Below are 18,224 nucleotides of genomic sequence, written 5' to 3'. Positions count from 1 at the left end.
GATAAGTCAAGGTTCGAGTTTGTCTTCTGGTTGACAGGTAGATTGCAGATCCGCCAAGTGTCCTGGTTTCTGATCTGATTCTGGAATGTCCTCCTTTTCCTTAGGACATCCCTATTTTCATTGGAGAAACATTGGAGGGTATGGAATAGGACATGGGTAGGCACACTAAGGCCTGGGGGCCAGATCCAGCCCAATCGCCTTCTAAATCTGGCCCACGGACAGTCCGGGAATCAGTGTGTTTTTACATGAGAATAATGTGTGCTTTTATTTAAAACGCATCTCTGGGTTATTTGTGGGGGAAAGGAATTTGTTCATTGCCCCCTCAAAAAAATATAATCTGGCCCCCCACAAGGTCTGAAGGACAGTGGACTGGCCCCTTGCTGAAAAAGTTTGCTGACCCCTGGAATAGGATGTCCCTATTTTCATCAGAGAAATGTTGGAGGGGATGTCTGTATTTTCATCGGAGGAATGTTGGAGGACATGAGATTGGCACCCGCCAATCAGAAGACAGGGGTTGTGGTTTGATTCCCCCCTGGGCAAAGTGGGCCCGATTCACTCGCCCATGATAGCCCTCGGTTTACAGTTAATGGCGACGTGAAAAAAATCATGTCATATTTTCTGTTTTCTCAACCTCTGCAGACTTTCGCATGTGACAAAACAAAACAGCGGAGACTGTAGGATTTCTGCAGTCATCAGTTCCATAGAAAGCAATGAGTAAACAGAGACTGATATTTTAATATCCAGGAAATGTATACATAAACAACCCTTTTCTTACAGGAACCCCTTTTGGTTCCACTCCGTGTTTACAGTTAAGACGTTATGCAAACGTGAGAGGGGGAAAAGGTGCAAGAAGCAGGGTTCTGTTTTGCCATCGCAGGCCTTACAGGAACATCTCTGGAGCAGTGAGTCACGGCACACGAGTCACCTGAGAAAAAGAAATCAAAACAAGAGAGCGCAAGCAATTTCAAAACCGAAAGTCGCCCCACGCCTTTGCCAGGGAGGCTCAAAGGAGAAGAAGAAGCCTTCAAGGTGCACCCTGTTTGATCGCTGTGACCCGGGACCTTCACTTTTGCAAAAGGGCATCACAGTCTTCCTTGCACCTCGGACTGTATAACCAAGAAAATGAGGCTTATTGGCTGTTAGGCCAGGAGGCTGTCCCTTGGCCTCGGTGACTTCTTGGTTGCAGAGACGCCAAAACAGCTTTGCTCAGCTTTTTCCGCCTCCTCCTTCCCGCTAGGCCTCCTCTCGTGATTGGGAAATGAAGGCAGCGGTAAAACCACCAGCAGCAGAAACTCTGTCACTCGATCCTCTGTGATGTGGCCGCAGTTCAGCCAATCAGGGCCCTTCTGTGCGTTGCAGCACAGGTTAAACACACACAGAGACACACTGCTTCCTTTTGTACCCCTTTAAGCGCTTTTCCAGGGACGCGCTGTGGTCTAAGCCACAGAGCCTAGGGCTTGCCGATCAGAAGGTCGGTGGTTCGAATCCCCACGACAGGGTGAGCTCCCGTTTCTCGGTCCCAGCTCCTGCCAACCTAGCAGTTCGAAAGCACACCAGTGCAAGTAGATAAACAGGTATCGCTCCGGCAGGAAGGTAAACGGTGTTTCCGTGCGTTCTGGTCACGGTGTCCCCTTGCGCCAGAAGCGGTTGAGTCCTGCTGGCCACATGACCTGGAAAACTGTCTGTGGACAAACGCTGGCTCCCTCGGCCTGAAAGCGAGATGAGCGCCACACCCCAAAGTCACCTTTGACTGGACTTACCATCCAGGGGTCCTTTACCTTTTACCTTTACTGTCAGAAAGTACAAAAAATTAATAATAATAACTATTCCTCCCTCCCAACAAACTCCCCTAAACATTAGGTCTGCCCAAGAGTTGTTGCATAGGGCAGTGGTTCTCAAAAGTTGTGGTGTGCCCGTTTGATGTGGCAGAAAAGTATGGCAGGAAGATTCGAGGACAAACAATATTATATTTTGGGTGTGATTCCTGTTCTTATGCAGCTGCATTGTTTGATTATACTTTCTGGCCGTCCTGTGATAATACTGGAAAGCAGTTATGTTTTATGTTATAAATCAAGCAATGCTGGGAGTGGCGTCTTTTTGTTTTTCAGTGCATTTATCAATACAAAGAATTCAGTGTGGCGTGAGCAATTGTTCATTCCGAAAATGTGGCCCGGAGGAAAAAAACCGAGAACCATTGCATTTGGGCAATAGAGCCCTCTCATCCATGTCACTTGTGCAAACCTAAAGTGTTGGGATGTACTTGAATCTATCCCACAAAATACTTGTCGGTCTGGAGGTACCCAAAGACGCCGAACCAGGGCAGAATTCCTTCTTGGATTTCTGCACAGGCCAGGAAGAAGTTGCTCCTTCTGTAGGAAGGTCCTGGGATTTGCCCAGACGGGAATGACAGATGTCATCATGAAATAAAACTCCCTCTTCTGTGCGAGGTGAGGGACCCAGCTCAGTCACCATAATTAGAGGAGGGGTCAGCGCCAATATCTATAGTGCAGCCGCCCCCCCTCTGCCCTTTGCTATTTAAGTGCTGCCAAGACGCGGGTGGCACTGTGGGACCACAGAGCCTAGGGCTTGTCGATCAGAAGGTCTGCGGTTTGAATCCCCGCGACGGGGTGAGCTCCCGTTGCTCGGTCCCTGCTCCTGCCCACCTAGCAGTTCGAAAGTGCGTCAAAGTGCAAGTAGATAAATAGGTACCGCTCTGGTGGGAAGGTAAATGGCATTTCCATGCGCTGCTCTGGTTCACCAGAAGCAGCTTAGTCATGCTGGCCACATGACCCAGAAGTTGTATGCCGGCTCCTTTGGCCAGTAAAGCGAGATGAGCGCTGTAACCTGAAGCGTCTGTAACCCGAGGTACCACTGTATATTGTTTGTTTATTATTCCGTAATATCTATACATAGCTCGACTGCATTACCAGACTCTCCAAGTGTGAATGTTTTGTTATGTTTTTATATATGTCGGAAGCCACCCAGAGTTGCTGGGACAACCCAGTCAGATGGACAGCCAGGGCGGGCTATGAATAATAAAATTATTATTAACATTATTACGGAACAGGACGTCCCTATTTGCCCCGGAGGAATGTTGAGGGAGAAGCATTACCCAAAAAATATATGGTCAAAAGTGGTTTGCAAACAAAACAATAAAATGATGGACAACAGCAACACTTTACAACGTTCAAAAAATGAAATCATCATTCAAATAAAAACCAGATTACTGGATAAATCATGATTTTAAGCCTTTGGAGCTGTTTCCACCGCTTCTTCCATCGCGTTGCCATGCATCCGGGTTTTCTCTGACATTTTGCAGATTCGGCAAAATTCCCCCCTGACACCATTTCCACACCCAAAAACCAGGAATTTTCCCAGCGAATGACAAGCCTAGATATGTAGAACGTTAGTTTGTGCCTTAAGCTGCCTTTTAAGTTTGTTGCTGACTTTAAATTGGGGAAAACATTTTAAAGGGTTGCTTTTAACTGTTTTGGAAACTAATCTTTCCGCAAGGCCTGCAAGACAGAGCTGTTCCACCAGGCCTTTGGTCAGGGCCCAGCCTGACTCCCTCCTCTGGCAACCTGCACAGAACTTTGCTTAACGGTTGCCATTAATTTGATTTTAATTAATTTTTATAATGAAATGTTTTAGAATGTTGGATTATTTGATTGTTTGATTATTTGTTTGTTGTTAGCCGCCCTGAGCCTGGCTTTGGCTGGGGAGGGCGGGATATAAATAAAATTTATTATTATTATTATTATTATTATTATTATTAATTTCCTTGCTTCATTCTCAATGCAAACCACCTGGAGGTTTTTCACAATCAATCTTAAGCCACAGGTAAGAGAGGGGAGACGGCTCCCAGACAGCCGCTGCTTTTTTTTTGTGGGATTCAGTCGCCCTCCAGAAAAGTCAAGCTGCACAGTCAAAGCGGATCTGGAGCTCTTGCGCAATGAACCTGCTTCTCCCACAAAACTGGACTGTTTGCTGTAAGGAAAGTGATGGGGAAATCCGCCGGGGAGTGTAGGGTGATAAATGCTCAACAAACAGGTTGTCTGGAGGTGACCGTGAAGCTCACTGGGTGCCCTTGAGCCAAGTCAATGTTTCTCTGCCTAGCCTACCCAACAGGGCTGTTGTGAGGATAAAATGGGGGGGACCACGTCTGCCACATTGCACACCTACAAAAGGTGATCCAGCAGCCGGGCTCTTCTTACTCCCTTATGGAACCTGCTGGTCCAGAGGCAGTCTATCTTGATTCCTAGGTTTACAGGAATAGAACGCTGGCCCAAACGGACCCCCCTTTTATCTGACCAAACAGCCTCTTCTTACGTCTCTCTGGAGCACACACACACCCCTCACCCAAACCCCTGCCCAGCTGCTGCCAGCCTGTGCTGGCAGAAAAACAAGATGGCCCAGCACTGCCACGACTCAGGCTGAACTTTCCCAAGAGAAGAGGTGGCCTTGCAGTGGGGGGAGCCCAGGCAAAAACACCCCTCTCGGACCAGGCCTTTTGGCTTTTAACCACCTGTGGCCTGGGGGCTGATGTTTCTAATGCAGGAATTGGCAAAAATTTTAGCTGACCCTCAGAACTTGTGGCGGGCTACAGAAGCGGCACTGAGCTGGAAGAAGAGGCAAGGGGGGCAAGTAGGTAGTCCTCCTCCCCACCACCCAACCCCAGCTGCTGCGATTACCTTCCCAGGGGCCGCCGCCGCCGCTTCTCGTGGGTAGGCAGGCTGGGGAGAAGCCAGGAGGAGGGAGGGAGGAGGCGCCGCCGCGGTGTGAGAGAGGGAGGGGTGGGAATGGAATGGCGCAGGGGGGAAAATGGTGCAGCCCAAATGAACAGAATCCCCACGCCGATCCACAGACAGTGGGCCTGATTTGGCCCGCGGCCCTTAGTTTGCTAACCCCTGTTCTAATGCATTGTTTCTCCTCGCTTTTAATGTAGGCATGTGGGATTAATGTATTAATATTTATTTATTATTATCATTATCATTAGCCTTCGGCTAATTCATAATAATAATAATAATAATTTATTTATACCCCGCCCATCTGGCTGGGCTTCCCCAGCCACCCTGGGCGGCTTCCAACAAAGTATTAAAACACAGTGGTCTGTTAAACATTAAAAGCTTCCCTAAACAGGGCTGCCTTCAAATGTCTTCTAAAAGTCTGGGAGTTGTTTTTCTCTTTGACATCTGGTGGGAGGGTGTTCCACAGGGCGGGCGCCACCACTGAGAAGGCCCTCTGCCTGGTTCCCTGTAACTTGGCTTCTCACAGGGAGGGAACTGCCAGAAGGCCCTCAGAGCTGGACCTCAGTGTCCGGGCAGAACGATGGGGATGGAGACGCTCCTTCAGGTCTACTGGGCCATTCAGGGCTTTCAAGGTCAGCACCAACACTTTGAATTGTGCTCAGAAATGTACTGGGAGCCAATGCAGATCTCTCAGGACCGATGTTATGTGGTCTCGGCGGCCGCTCCCAGTCACCAGTTTAGCTGCCGCATTCTGGATTAATTGTAGTTTCCAGGTCGCCTTCAAAGGTAGCCCCACATATGGCCTTTTAAGCTGGAGGAGGGGGGTGTTATTGTTTTCTTTGTTACTACGTGGCACATTTTTGTTTCTTTCTATTGCAAGCCACCCTGTGACCCTCGGATAAAGGGCGCTAAAGAACGGCAATAGATAAGATAGATAAATAAAATCTTGTTATCCCCCGACCTTCGCCCGAAGGCACCCAGTCCGGGTTACCACATTAAAAACAAGATTGGGAAACAATCTGAAAGCGGGCAGATGAAGTTGATGGACTATATGGAACTGGCGGAAATGACTGGCAGAATCCGAGATCAGGGAGAAGAGTCGGTGGAAGAAGACTGGAAAAAAATTAAAGATTATCTACAGAAATACTGTAAAATTAATGAATGTTAGAAAAATGTTGGAATGAAGTTATATGGCTTTAGTAGAAATGTTATAAGGAATTAAGTACAGATAGGTTAACAGAGCATTAAAGGAAAAATAAGGTTAGAATGAGTTAAGATAATTATAGGATAGAAAAAAAGGAAGATGAAAAGGAATTGCTGAAATAATTAATAGAAGTGGAATACAAAAAGGGAGGTGTGAGGAGGTCGTGGAAATAAGTGAATGAAAGATGGGAGACTGAAATTGTTTGATTTATTTTATTGTTTTTGTTTTGTTTTGTTAGTTTGATGTGTTGTATTGTATTGTCTTTTTAGTGTTTAAGTTTTTGGAAAAATAATAAATATATTTTTTAAAAAAAAACAATGTGAAAGTGGCCATATGTCAAAGAGGACGCTTTAGTGGCAATTCCTGCATTGCAGAAGGGAGTTGGACTCGATGCCTTCCAACTCTAAACTTCTATGACCTAGAACAGTGTTTCCCAAATTTGCATCCCCAGCTGTTGTTAGACTACAACTCCCACCATCCCTAGCTAGCAAGACCAGTGGTTAGGGCTGATGGTTAGCACATGCTTTCCTTGAAGAATGAGAAAGGTTGTGGAATGAAAGGATAAAATTTACAGCCTAGAATCATAGAATCATAGAGTTGGAAGAGACCACAAGGGCCATCGAGTCCAACCCCCTGCCAAGCCTGTAATGCTTTGAAAGAGAATATGATGAAAACGATGTATAGATGGTATATTACATCAGTGAAATTAGCTAAAATGTATAAGACAAATAATAAATGTTGGAAATGTAAAGAAAAAGAAGGAACATTGTATCATATGTGGTGGGAATGTAAAAAAGTAAAGAACTTCTGGGAAATGATATATAATGAGATGAAAGAGATGTTGAAATATACGTACATTTAAAAAAAAACCAGAAACATTTTTACTTGGTATTATAGGTCAGGACATTAATAGGCAAGATGTTAAATTGTTTTTATATGCAACAACTGCAGCAAGAGTATTGTTAGCCCAAAAATGGAAACAAGAAGAAATTCCAACGAAAGAAGAATGGCTGACAAAATTAATGGACTATGCAGAATTGGACAAAATGACAGGAAGGATTCAAAACCTGCAGGACCAGAGATTTACAGAAGATTGGAAGAAGTATATGAATTATTTGAAGAGCAACTGTAATCAACAAATTACGCTAGTAGGACTACAAGAAGTTTTGTAGGGAGAAATATACGAAGTGTTACAAAGTAGGAAAAGATATATTGGTTATGAGTTTGAAATGTAATCGGGAAGATAAGAAATGCATACTGAGAGATTAGATTGGAAAATTTTCAGACAAGATTGATGGACGTCAAAAATTTGAATAAGATGTAAAAGTATGTTTAATTACTGTTGAAAATGATATGTTAAAAAAACTAATAAAAATTATAAAAAAGAAAGAAAGCTAGCACTGCTTTCCAAAAACATCTGGTGAGACCCAAGTTTGGGAAACCATAAAAATGTGGCTTGGGTCCGTTTGTTTCTGTAGGTTGCCCTGGCAAGAATAAGCGGCGAATAAATGTCCTCTCCGTTTCCTGCGCGCTCCCCCTCGGTCCTCTTTCTCTTCCCTTCTTCCTCTCCCCCTTTCTGGGCACCCGCCTTCCCTGCAACCTCCAGCTCCGGCTGCCGCGTCTCCGCCCCATGAGCTCATCGCCAGCCCTTAATAAAAGGCGCAGCCCCGGCGCTGCGCTCTCAGCTTCCCCGCGTGAGACGCGACGCGCGCAGCCCAGCAAGTAGCCTTACGCGGCGGCGCAGCCGGAGCCCCAGCCGAGAGCCCCACGTAGCGCGATGAGCTCCATCTTGGACGTCAACACCATCTTCCAGGTACGCGCAGCAGCGCGGAAAAACCGCGGAGGGGCTGGGGACTGTCTCCCAGACGAAGGAAGGGGATGCCCTCCATGAAAGAGAAAAGCTTTCAGCGCGCGGTTTGCATTGCGTTTTTGGTTCCGGGCTTTTTACGCAGCTTCTGGCGACTACTTTTCGCCCTCTTTCCTTCTCAGCCGAGGTCGGAAAGGAAGGTCGGATGTTTCCCCGCTGCCACCCCTTCCCTTTCCCCCCTCCTTTCCGTCCTGTTCCTCCGATACCGAGTCGCCAAATTGGGTTTGGACTTTCCAGAAAGACCCGAGATCCGGGAACGGTTTCGGGAGGCTGGAAAGAGTCCTGGATTTGGCTGGGATATTTTGGCTCCTAGGGACTGATTGTTGGAAGGGATTTTCCTGGCAGCTCTGTGGGCTGGTGTAACCTTGGAAGTTAGAAATATATTTGTGTGTGTGAGAGAGAGATCCCTGGATCAGACAGGAACCTTTTCCTCTTGAGATTGTTGGTCGCTGGATAGTAAAACTTAATGATCTCGTTCTTTACTGCTAGACCTAACTACATCCCGGGCTGGGCCGGCCATTTTTCCTGCCTCCACCCACCGGGTGTCATTTTTATTTTTTAAAGTGGACGCCACTTCAGAGCTAGGAGGAAGGAGGGTGTCCTTTTTTGACTTTCGGGTAGGAAAATTTCTTCGGGGCGCTGCGGTTTCTTGTTGACAGTACCCGCTGCTTGACCACCATCTGCCAAGACAGCAGGGGACACATTTTCCATACAATTGGTGGTGTGTTTCTGTCAAAGAGAGAGAGATTTTGTGTGTGTGTGTGTTTAAAGTGAGATGGTTCTTTTTGGGCGTCTAGATTTCCTTGTATGACAACGCAAGCTTTTGAGTGACACAGAGCTCTGTGTCACCTTTCAGGCAAAAGAGTTAAAACCCAGGCAACTGTTGGGAATCCGAGTTTTCTTCCCCCTGCTCTCTAATGTGGCTCTACTCTGCAAAGCACACCCATTTTGAACCCTGAATATCTCCTCGCCAGCTCTCATCCTTACCTGGAAAATCTTGGCGAGGGGCTCCAGTTATTTTGCCGGATTCCCTTTCTGATTATCCTGCTTCTATTGAGGGGAAAAAAAAACAAATCTGAGAAATGGCTCAAGCAGACCTTTCTTTTGAGAAATGGAAGTAACTGTATAGAGGGAGAGTGTTGCCTGTTTGGCTACTTTGTTTTGGAGGGGGGTTGTTTGTGCCCCCCTTCCTAGATTCTGCCCCACCCGGTTCTCTCCAAATTGAATTGGGTGGCGGGTGGCTCAGAAGGGAATGGGAGGGGACAGGAACATATTTTTTTTGCTGGCTTACTTCCTGGAGGGAGGAACAGCACTTTTTTTCTAGGTCATTAGTTCTGTGCCTTCTTCTTTTCTTTCTCCTTGGCTGGGGCTGTGAAATCAAGCAGGCTTAAGCACTCCGACTTCAGATTTCACAAGCCCTTTCCTTAAACTGCAGCAGTCCAGGATTGGTGCGCGGGTTTCAGTCCCGCAAAAGACCGAGGAAATGAAATTCTGTCATTGCCCTGCACAGAATCGCTGCGGCAGTTTGAATTTTCTGTGCAAAACCTGTAAGAAGAGTTCTAAAAAATAATATTTGGTATATAATGGAGCCAATGCAGTCTGGTGCTAGATTAGGTCCCAGCCATTAGGATCTGGGGTTCAGATCCCCCGGGTGACTTCGGACCAATGACTTGCCCTACTTTACAGGGTTGCTGTGAGTATAAAATAGGGGTGGAGAAGGAACCTTGTTCACCACCTGATCTCCTCAGGAGAGGGACAAGAAAAAACCACAATTGAATCAAGCAAAACATTTATCTTTGTTGAGAGGGTGTGACAAAGTTTCCTCTATAGAAAAAAACTGAATGGGCCCGAATCATTTGTTTGTTGAATGTATGTTTTGCTGTTGTAACATGTCCTTGGGACTTTACGGTGAGAGTTACGTAGGATTTTTTAAAAATAAACATGCAATCCTGATTTTGTTTCCCGGTAGGCTGTGCAAATCGTAAATAAAGCAAGTTAGTTTACAACCCGCCGATAAAGGGTTCATTCAGCTGGGAGCCCAAGAAGGCTTTGGCTAGATTGAGAAACGAGGAATTAAAGTTTTTGGGTTACGTGGAATACTTCGGGCAGATGTTGAGTGAAGGTAAATTTCCGCAGTTAGTTGGAGGTGACGTGTTTTCAGTCCCATAGCAGAAAATGCATTAAGCAACAGCCCACTCCTCTGAAGCAAGACCCACATCAGCGGGAGCAGCCTTGCGACCACGTCCACAAAACCTGATAATCCTCATGCGAATGTCAGGCTCATCACATGTGCAAAAGCCTTCTCTACCTCTGTGTGAGCAGGGAAACAGCTTGCATTTTCTTGAAGCCTAATGCAAACCCTGCAAAACAGATAATTTTCTTTAAAACAGGACCCCAAGATATTCCTACTTAAAATGTGCATGCCATGAGCGTCTTCTGGAGCAAGGGGCTTATTATTATTGGCCTCCCTGGTCTAGAGAGCGTTTGCCAAGCTGACCCCCCCCCGGCCAGGTTTCTTGGACTACAATTCCCATCAGCCCCAGACACCCATGCTAAATTAAATAGACCACACCCTTCTCGACAGGCAGGAAGGCAGGTTTTCCCATCCTGGGATGAACTGTCAAACTCAGAAGCTGCGTTGGCTGCTGGGCTTATGCGGAGGACCGGTTTGCAAAATATCTCCAAATATCTCAAAATGAATTCGAGAGAATCTGCACCGACAGCCCATTATTGTTGCATGTGTCACCCCCAGTTCACTGAAAGGCACAGATCATGCCAGTGAAAGATTGAGAAATAGGTGTTGACTCTTGCCACATCTTGATAAGGGGTCTTATGGCTTGGATGATTAAGGAGCAGATTTCTGAAGATTAACAGGCCAGGTGGCAAAACAGGGGGAAGTTGTTTTTCAAAGTTTCTACTCCTCCAGATTGTAGATATAGGTGGAGCCTAGTTTATATGTGGTCGTGGAGTTCTGGGAAAAGAATACAGCACATGCTCAATAGTGCTCTCTTCCTTTGTGATCTCACACACTTTGAGAATTTAGCCCCAGCGTTTTAAAAGCGGGGTGTAGGCATGGTGTCCAGTTTTCCATATTACAGGTTTTGGGCAATAGGGTGTAATTTTTTTTCTCATTTATCCAAGAAATGTTTTAAAGCAAAAGACTTCCACCAGGGACACTGCTCTTGTTTTGATTGGTTTTAATAAATCCTGCAGCTTTGGAAAGTCTTCATAAAGAAACAAATAAGCAGCGGTTAGCCTCCTGAAAAAGGTCCATTTTTATTTTTGACAGCACGTGAAATTTTAGTTTGACACCTGATTTCCGACGCAAAGACATTTTCCGGCCTCTCAGTCACAGATAAGTCTGGGGCAGCTTGGGTTTCTGTAAGCACCGCTCAGGAAGTGTGTGTTTGTTGGTGCAAGATGAGGAACGGCAACCTCTTTTTTACCTTATTTAGTTATTGCAGTTATATACCCCACCTTTTCTTCCAAGGATCTCAAGTCGTCGTGTACACGGTTCTCTTTTAAATTCCCACAACAACCCTGTGAGGTAGGTTAGGCTGAGAAAGGCAGCAGTGAGCTTCATGCGGCTGACGGAGCATTTGAACCCAGCTCTTTATCCTAGGTACTCTCACCATTGCACCACACTATTCCTAATAATGCCCAATTTGCAACTCTGGATATTTGCCAGAAGTTGAAGGGGCCCTCGAGTGTAGGCGTGGGGAACAGTGAAATCATGTGGGAACGCAGAAGAAAAATTGAGTCTTCATCCTTTTTGTCGCTCGGCATTCGTTTCAAGCTTCTAGATCTCATGGTTCAACGAAGTCTGTTTCCTGGCTAGAGATCTTCCATTGACAACCTTCCTTCCCTTTGCACGTGTGTTTCCATTGCTAGCTACCTGGCAATCTCTCCCCCACCTTAAAAAAAGATGCTTGCCACTTCCTGGGGGCAGGACTTCCTCTTCCTGTTTGTCAGGCTCCTGCCACTCATCTGCCGAGCAATTCCTGTTTAGCAAATCTTTCATTAGTCTGCCTTACCTGGGCTGCACCTGCGCTGCCACCTGTCTCAGCTGAGCCCTGTCCAGCCTGTCTCCCTTGTCTCTTCTCATCCATCTAAGCTGAGATTGCACACTCTGTGGAACCCGGGTTCTCCACGCAGGGGGTTGGACTAGATGACCGTCAGAGGTCCCTTCCAACTCGACAACTTCATTTACAAGGCGGGAGCTTTCCCTTGTTAGTCTTTTTATCAATGCTGTTCTGCAGCTTTTGACTTTGGGACGCCTTGAGGCGTGGCCTGTCTAACGCCAAAGTCCACAGACCTGATTCAAACTTGCATTTTTTTACCCAGAGAGAGAGATATATATTTCCATTTAAAATGCAAGCCATCCGAATTGGAACGGCAGGTCCGAAACCAAACCGGTGGCTTCAAAATGCCAGTAAACTGAATCTGCAAATTGTTCCTCGACCTGCAAATTTGGGAGGCTGGTTGAGCTAGAAACAAATTGTTGCTGCGTTGCAGGGAGTTGGTCTAGATGACTTTGGGGGTCCCGGCCCACCCTGTGATTCTGTGTTGCTATGAAATGAGGCAGCCCTTGTCTGCGCCCCCTCGGCTCAGGAGGTCACGGGGTTTCCCCATATTGGCATCTGGTACAAAAAACAGGATGTTGAGGTATAGATGCGCAGGCTTGTGGAACCTCCAGCTCCAGTGGCAGTCTATCCCGATTTCTAGGTTTGCTGGGGTATTTGGCCCGGCGGGAACAGGCTGCTGGACTCGGTGGGCCCCTTTGGGCCAGATCCAGCAGCCAGATGCTTCCCTGCCTCCTTAATTAGCCCAGACGATAGCAAAGTGATAATGCGCCTCTAGTAGGTGAAAGGCTTTCTGGGCTCCCACAACCCTCCCTTCCTTCCCTATCTTTCTGGCTCTCCGCAGTCAGAGGAGCAGCTGTTCCCCCTCCAGCTCTGGCGCAGGCCCAGCGTTAAAAATAACTGCAACCCAGCCCACCGCGGCTATATGAAACTGCCTGACGTCACCTTTTCCTGCTCCGCAGCGAGGCCCACTCTGCTCTCAGAAACCTGTTCGCCCTTCCTCAGCGCCTCCACCTCCTTCTCCTCCGCCAGCTGCCTTGTCGCGGCAGCCAGTGCGATGTAGAACTAGGGGGACCTGGTTTCGAATCCCTGCCCTTGGCCGTAAAGATTATGGGCCAGTCAGTCACTCTCCCTCCCAGCCTAACCTGCCTTGCAAGGCTGTTGTGGGGATTAAACGAGAACCAGCTATGCCACCTTGAGCTCTCCTTTTTTGCAGGGGAGGGGGGAAAAGGTGGGAAAGAAATGCAATTACTAGGATATAATTTGGAGAGAGGGGCGAAGGATTGAGGCTGAGCCTCCTTTGAAATCTTGATTGTATCCCATAGCAGCCATTTCCAGGGCAGGGATCTCAGGGGGGACAAGACTGGAGACAACGATCTCCCAGATTTTTGGTCTCCATCACACTTCCGGCATCTACCTGTGTTTGTAAACTTATTTATAGGCTGACTTTGGGGACAGAGCTTGTACAGAAGAAGCACAGTGTTTGGAATTTGCCATCTCTACTATCTGGGAACCATTTGATCCAGACTGTTTTCACACACCCCATATCCCATCCTGCAGAATTAGTTATATTTTATCTGCACAATCAGAACGAATTACTGGCACCAAAATGCCTTGTCTGAGCAGCAGCAGTTGCCGTTAAGAAAAAGCAGTCAGAATAGCCCAGTATAATTGTGGGCTGTCCCTGGAGCCAAGTGACTTTCCTTCTTCAATTCCTCAAAGTTCTTAACCTAGCTCAAGGTTGTCATCTGAACTGATACTCAATCAGAGTCGTTCCATCCGTTGAAAATCAAGACTTGCCCCAAAATTACAACCAGGCATTCCTCAAACCCTTGGTTTGCACCAGACTTCCTTCCACCTCTTACTTGGGTCCATAGAATTCTATATTATGTGGCTTTCCAATTGTATCTAATATTCTATTTACCACCTTTCCCACTGTGTCTACTAGTTATCTTTACAAGAGTCATTCTAGCCCAGTCAAAAAAATTTAAATCGCCGCAGTAATCTTCCAGATATTTTTTAAAATTTACTCCAATTCTTGTTGAATTTTTGGTACTCCTGGTCTCTTAACTGCCCGGTCAGCTTGCCCATCTCTGCGTATTCCATCAACTTCACTTGCCAGTTCCTCTTCGTTGGAATTTGATCTTTTCCCCAGTTTTGTGCTAACAATACTCTCGCCGTTGTGGTGGCGTTCACGTTCATGTGGTCAGCTTTTTCGTAGGGGAACGGGAAACCGCCACGCTGTTCGTCCCGCTCTCCTGATGGCGGGGAGGGCCCAATGGGGCCCCGAGTCAGATCTCACTGTCCCAAAATATTGGGGGGACTGAAGCCCTGTTTGCCCGCCGGGGTGCAGGAAACAGCCACGAAAATCGTCCTGCTCGCCTGGTGGCGGGACAGATTGATGAAGCCTAGCAGGACACCTGCTCTAGGGGGACATTTAGGGGGCTAGCCTAGTTCCCGCTGGCCGCACGCCACTGCCCCCGGGGTCATCTGTTCCAACCCCCTGCAATGCAGGAATCTCGACTGAGTCCTCCATGACAGAGGGCCGTCCATTCTCTGCTTAAAAATAAAGCACAAGGCAGCAGCACCGAAAGCTCACGCCTCTCTCTTTCTCTCCCCGCAGAACCTGCGTAACCTGTCTCTGAGCGAGGACCAGGACATGCCCTCCCCGCGCCGCGACTCCGCCTGTTCCCTGGACACGCCCTACAGCAGCGGGGACTCCTCCCAGCTCTGGCCACTTCGCAGCCACTGGAGCCCCGGCTCGGAGCAGCAGTTGCGCCCCCTCGGCGAGCCCACCCGCCGCCCACCTTTGCGGCCCGACCGCTCCATCAGCCTCATCGAGGGAAGCAAGGCGCTGCCGCCTCCTCCTCCGGGCTTCCCTCCCCTTAAGCTGCCCTCGCTGGCGGCGCCGCCACTCTCTTCCCGCTACAAGACGGAGCTGTGCCGCACCTTCAGCGAGACGGGCAAGTGCAAGTATGGAGCCAAGTGCCAGTTTGCCCACGGCACGGCCGAGCTGCGCACGGTCAGCCGCCACCCCAAGTACAAGACGGAGCTGTGCCACAAGTTCTACATCCACGGCGAGTGCCCCTACGGCTCCCGCTGCCACTTCATCCACTCCATCGAGGAGGCCCAGGCCTGCTCGCCGTCCTCGTCGTCGCCGCAGCTCCTGCGCCAGAGCGTCAGTTACTCCGGAGTGCCCGCCGGGCGACGCTCTTCCCCTCTGCACGGCGTCCCCGACCCGGCCTCCTTTGCCCGGGCGCCGTCTGTCTCACCACCTCCGGCCCCGGCCGACCTCCTCTCCCCGACATTTGGGCACCTGAACTCGGATCCCATCTCTCGCTTCCACACGCTGGGGGAAGCCCTGGCCATCCCGGCCTCCGGGGGGTGCTGCTCGTGCCGCTGTGGCAAGTCAGCCAGCTTGTCCGGCCCTCTCCAGACCCACCACCGGGACCTCTTCTCCGCTGCTCCGGGGACACCGACCTCTGCGGCCGCTTCCGCCAACCTGCCCCGGACGCCTTCCTCCAACTCCCTCTCCGACCCCGACTGCTACAGCAGCTCCAGCAGCCTGAGCGGTTCCGACTCGCCCGTCTTTGACTTCCACGCCCCCAGCGGGCCCGTGGGGAGCAGCAACCGGCTGCCCATCTTCAACCGAATCTCCGTCTCCGAGTGAGCCGTGCGGCGACTTCGCCGGTTTGCGGATTTATGCGGGGAGTGATTTGTCGCTGTGCAGGTGTTACGTATGACCTTCCCGGTTTGTGGGGCCTGTTCGAACCACCCTCTGGACTCGATCCCTCGGAGCTGTCGCTGCTCCGGGGTCCTCAAGCCGCACGCAGGACTTCCTGGTGTTTCGCCGCGTCCTTTTCACTGACGGAAGAGGGAGAGGAGAGCGCGAAAGAGGAGGCTGGAACCCTCCTTCCCGTCTCCCCTCCGTCCAAATGTGCCTGGAAAACGCCTTTTAAAAGAGAGAGAGAAATGAACAACAACCCAAATTGGTTCTGGTTTGTTGCGTTTACCCCACAAGTGCCTTGTGCAGGCTCAAAGGGGGCACAGCCCCCCAACCCAATACGTCAGGGCCCGAGAGTCTCGTTTGCGTCGAACAGCAGGTAGTTAGCGATGCGATTGGCAGGTGACCACAGTGAGCCTTTGACAGTGGGGCAGGGTCCCCCCCCTTCTTCCTCACCTGGGTTTTGCTCTTCCCCACCCTAGTGACCTCTGCCCCCCCCCAGCACACCCTTTTTAGCATGACAAACCCACCACCAAATCATTTGACCCACCACTGCAGTGGAAACCGCAAATCGGACGAAACAGGATGATTGGAGAGAGACTAAAGAGAGAGATTGGAGATGGCCGGGTTTGGCTCCCTGGCCGCCAGTTGCCGACCCCTTACAGAGCTCCACCTCTTAAAACTACACAGAAAGAGGGGAAACAGTGCCTTGCCTCCGAAAGTGCCATGTTGGTTCGGGCGGATAAAAGCTGAAAGTGCAAGGCTTATTATCCCAACTGTCCACCTCTCTCGTGTCTCTTTTCCCCATCCTGTGAAATTTTGCTAATACGGGGTGGCAGCTAGGAGATCTCTTTCCCCCCCAAAACATTCCTTCATCCCTCCCCAGTCTGTGGTTTTGCTGTGGTTTGGGGGGAGATGGAGATCACAGACACATTGGAAGGGATTCCATGGGTCAATCTAGTCCCTGGCATTCCTCTTGCCTGTTGACCATCGCTCCTCCAAACCCCAAGCTGCCCCAGATATCTCCGCAGTGGGGAAATGGAGCAGTTCCGCCCTTCTCGTCGCCCTCGCCCCAATTTTGTATGTAGCAGATTTACAATTCCTCTTTGGGAAGGGGGAACAGACGACACGGCGGTTGGAAATTGGGCAGAGGAGAGGTGCAATCGTGACGATGCTTCCTCTGCCAGTTTCCTCGTTTATTTATTTTTTTAAATTAAAAATATAGATATCTCTGGTTGCTTCTAACATACTGTGAATGCCTGGACCTCGCTGCCTTAATGGGCAACCCCCTTCCCCTCGCACACAAACGACAAGGGGCTGAGAGTTGGGTTTAAAATTAAACGAAAAATCAAAATAGCATTGGCCCCTAGCATGGAGGTTGGAGGAGCCTTGAATTTTTCTGAGATTGCAAAAGAAGAGACTCTCTGGTTTTCTGTCTTTTGGTGGAAGGGTGGAAAAAAGCCACCTAGGTGTGTCTTGCTGTTTCACACCCATATTTACACTGATCACTAGGAGCATCAAAGGATGGAGATCAGATGCTAAACGGGGACTGAGCAGCCATGAGGGGGTGGGGTGGAATTCTTAATCTTTTATATATATAAAATGTTGATGCTAACTACCTGCGTCTAATTATTGTGGGGAACGTATGTGTCTGTGTGTATTTTTATTTCATTTAAAATGAGCCCTCAATGTTTACCTTGTAATACTGCGATAAGCGAAAAAAAACCAAAATGTAAACTATTTATAGACACTTTATTTATTCAAACAATTTTATATACTATTTATCTTTTTTTGTAATATTCCAAAATAATATATATATATATATTTTCGTGTTTGAAATATGGAAAAAAAGAGAACATTGTGCTAAAATTTAAATTGTTTATGGGGAAAAAAATAAGTTTGCTACTTTCTTCGCTAGGGGAAAAAAAAGTTTGCTATTTCTTTTCTCATTGTGAGAATTTCAGATAAAAAAAGCAACTAATAATGGTGCCGTTAATAATAATTATTATTATTGATAATAATAAATTCAAAGATCGAAAGGACCTGTGACGTTTGTGGCTATTTATTTGCAGTACAAACCCACACCCATGACATAGGTGACGAGTCGCCTTGAGGAAAAGATACATTTCTTATATTTCTGCAGCACATTCCAGTTTAAAGACTGGAGTCATTTTTTGAAATCTGCAGAAACACCAGCCAGGCTAACCCAAGGCAGTTTAGGCCTGATTAGGATTTTGAACCCAGAATATATAAGAAACTGGGGGGGGGGGGCACCTAGATTCTCTGGTTGGGAGGAGGGAAGAATTATGCAAATCAAGTACTTTGCATACATTAGCTTGATTGCATCATTTATTCTGCTGGTCCTGGGAAAGCCAGGATTTAACAGAGGGCCCCCAAAGCAAGCTCTGCCTCACAATCGCTGTGGTTCGTCTTGTTGCACATAAAACCCATGTTTGCGTCCATGAGGTCTGGACACTTGAAAAACAAACAAATCACAGGATGCTGAAATTCTGTGCCCAGCGACAACACCACTCCGCTCTTGTGATGCCCCACAGCTCTGGGATTGAGGCCCAAGCTAGCAACCGGCTTTCTGGAAAAC

The 18,224-nt window shown here is 48.2% G+C and overlaps 1 protein-coding gene across 1 annotated transcript; it reads left to right on the top strand.

Annotated features, from left to right (window-relative positions):
* Positions 1 to 7,623: 7,623 nt before the first annotated feature.
* On the top strand, positions 7,624 to 17,667 carry ZFP36 (ZFP36 ring finger protein). Its single transcript, XM_081019562.1, has 2 exons — positions 7,624 to 7,765; positions 14,525 to 17,667. Exons 1-2 carry the CDS (start codon positions 7,730 to 7,732, stop codon positions 15,569 to 15,571), a joined length of 1,083 nt encoding a protein of 360 aa, XP_080875688.1. The 5' UTR covers positions 7,624 to 7,729; the 3' UTR covers positions 15,572 to 17,667.
* The last annotated feature ends 557 nt before the right edge of the window (positions 17,668 to 18,224 follow it).

The sequence above is a fragment of the Podarcis pityusensis genome (genome assembly GCF_964106645.2).
Source record: "Podarcis pityusensis genome assembly, chromosome: 8".
NCBI classification, from domain to species: Eukaryota; Metazoa; Chordata; class Lepidosauria; order Squamata; family Lacertidae; genus Podarcis; species Podarcis pityusensis.
Note: the sequence above shows the minus strand (reverse complement) of the source record. Positions and strands in the feature narration are given on the sequence as shown.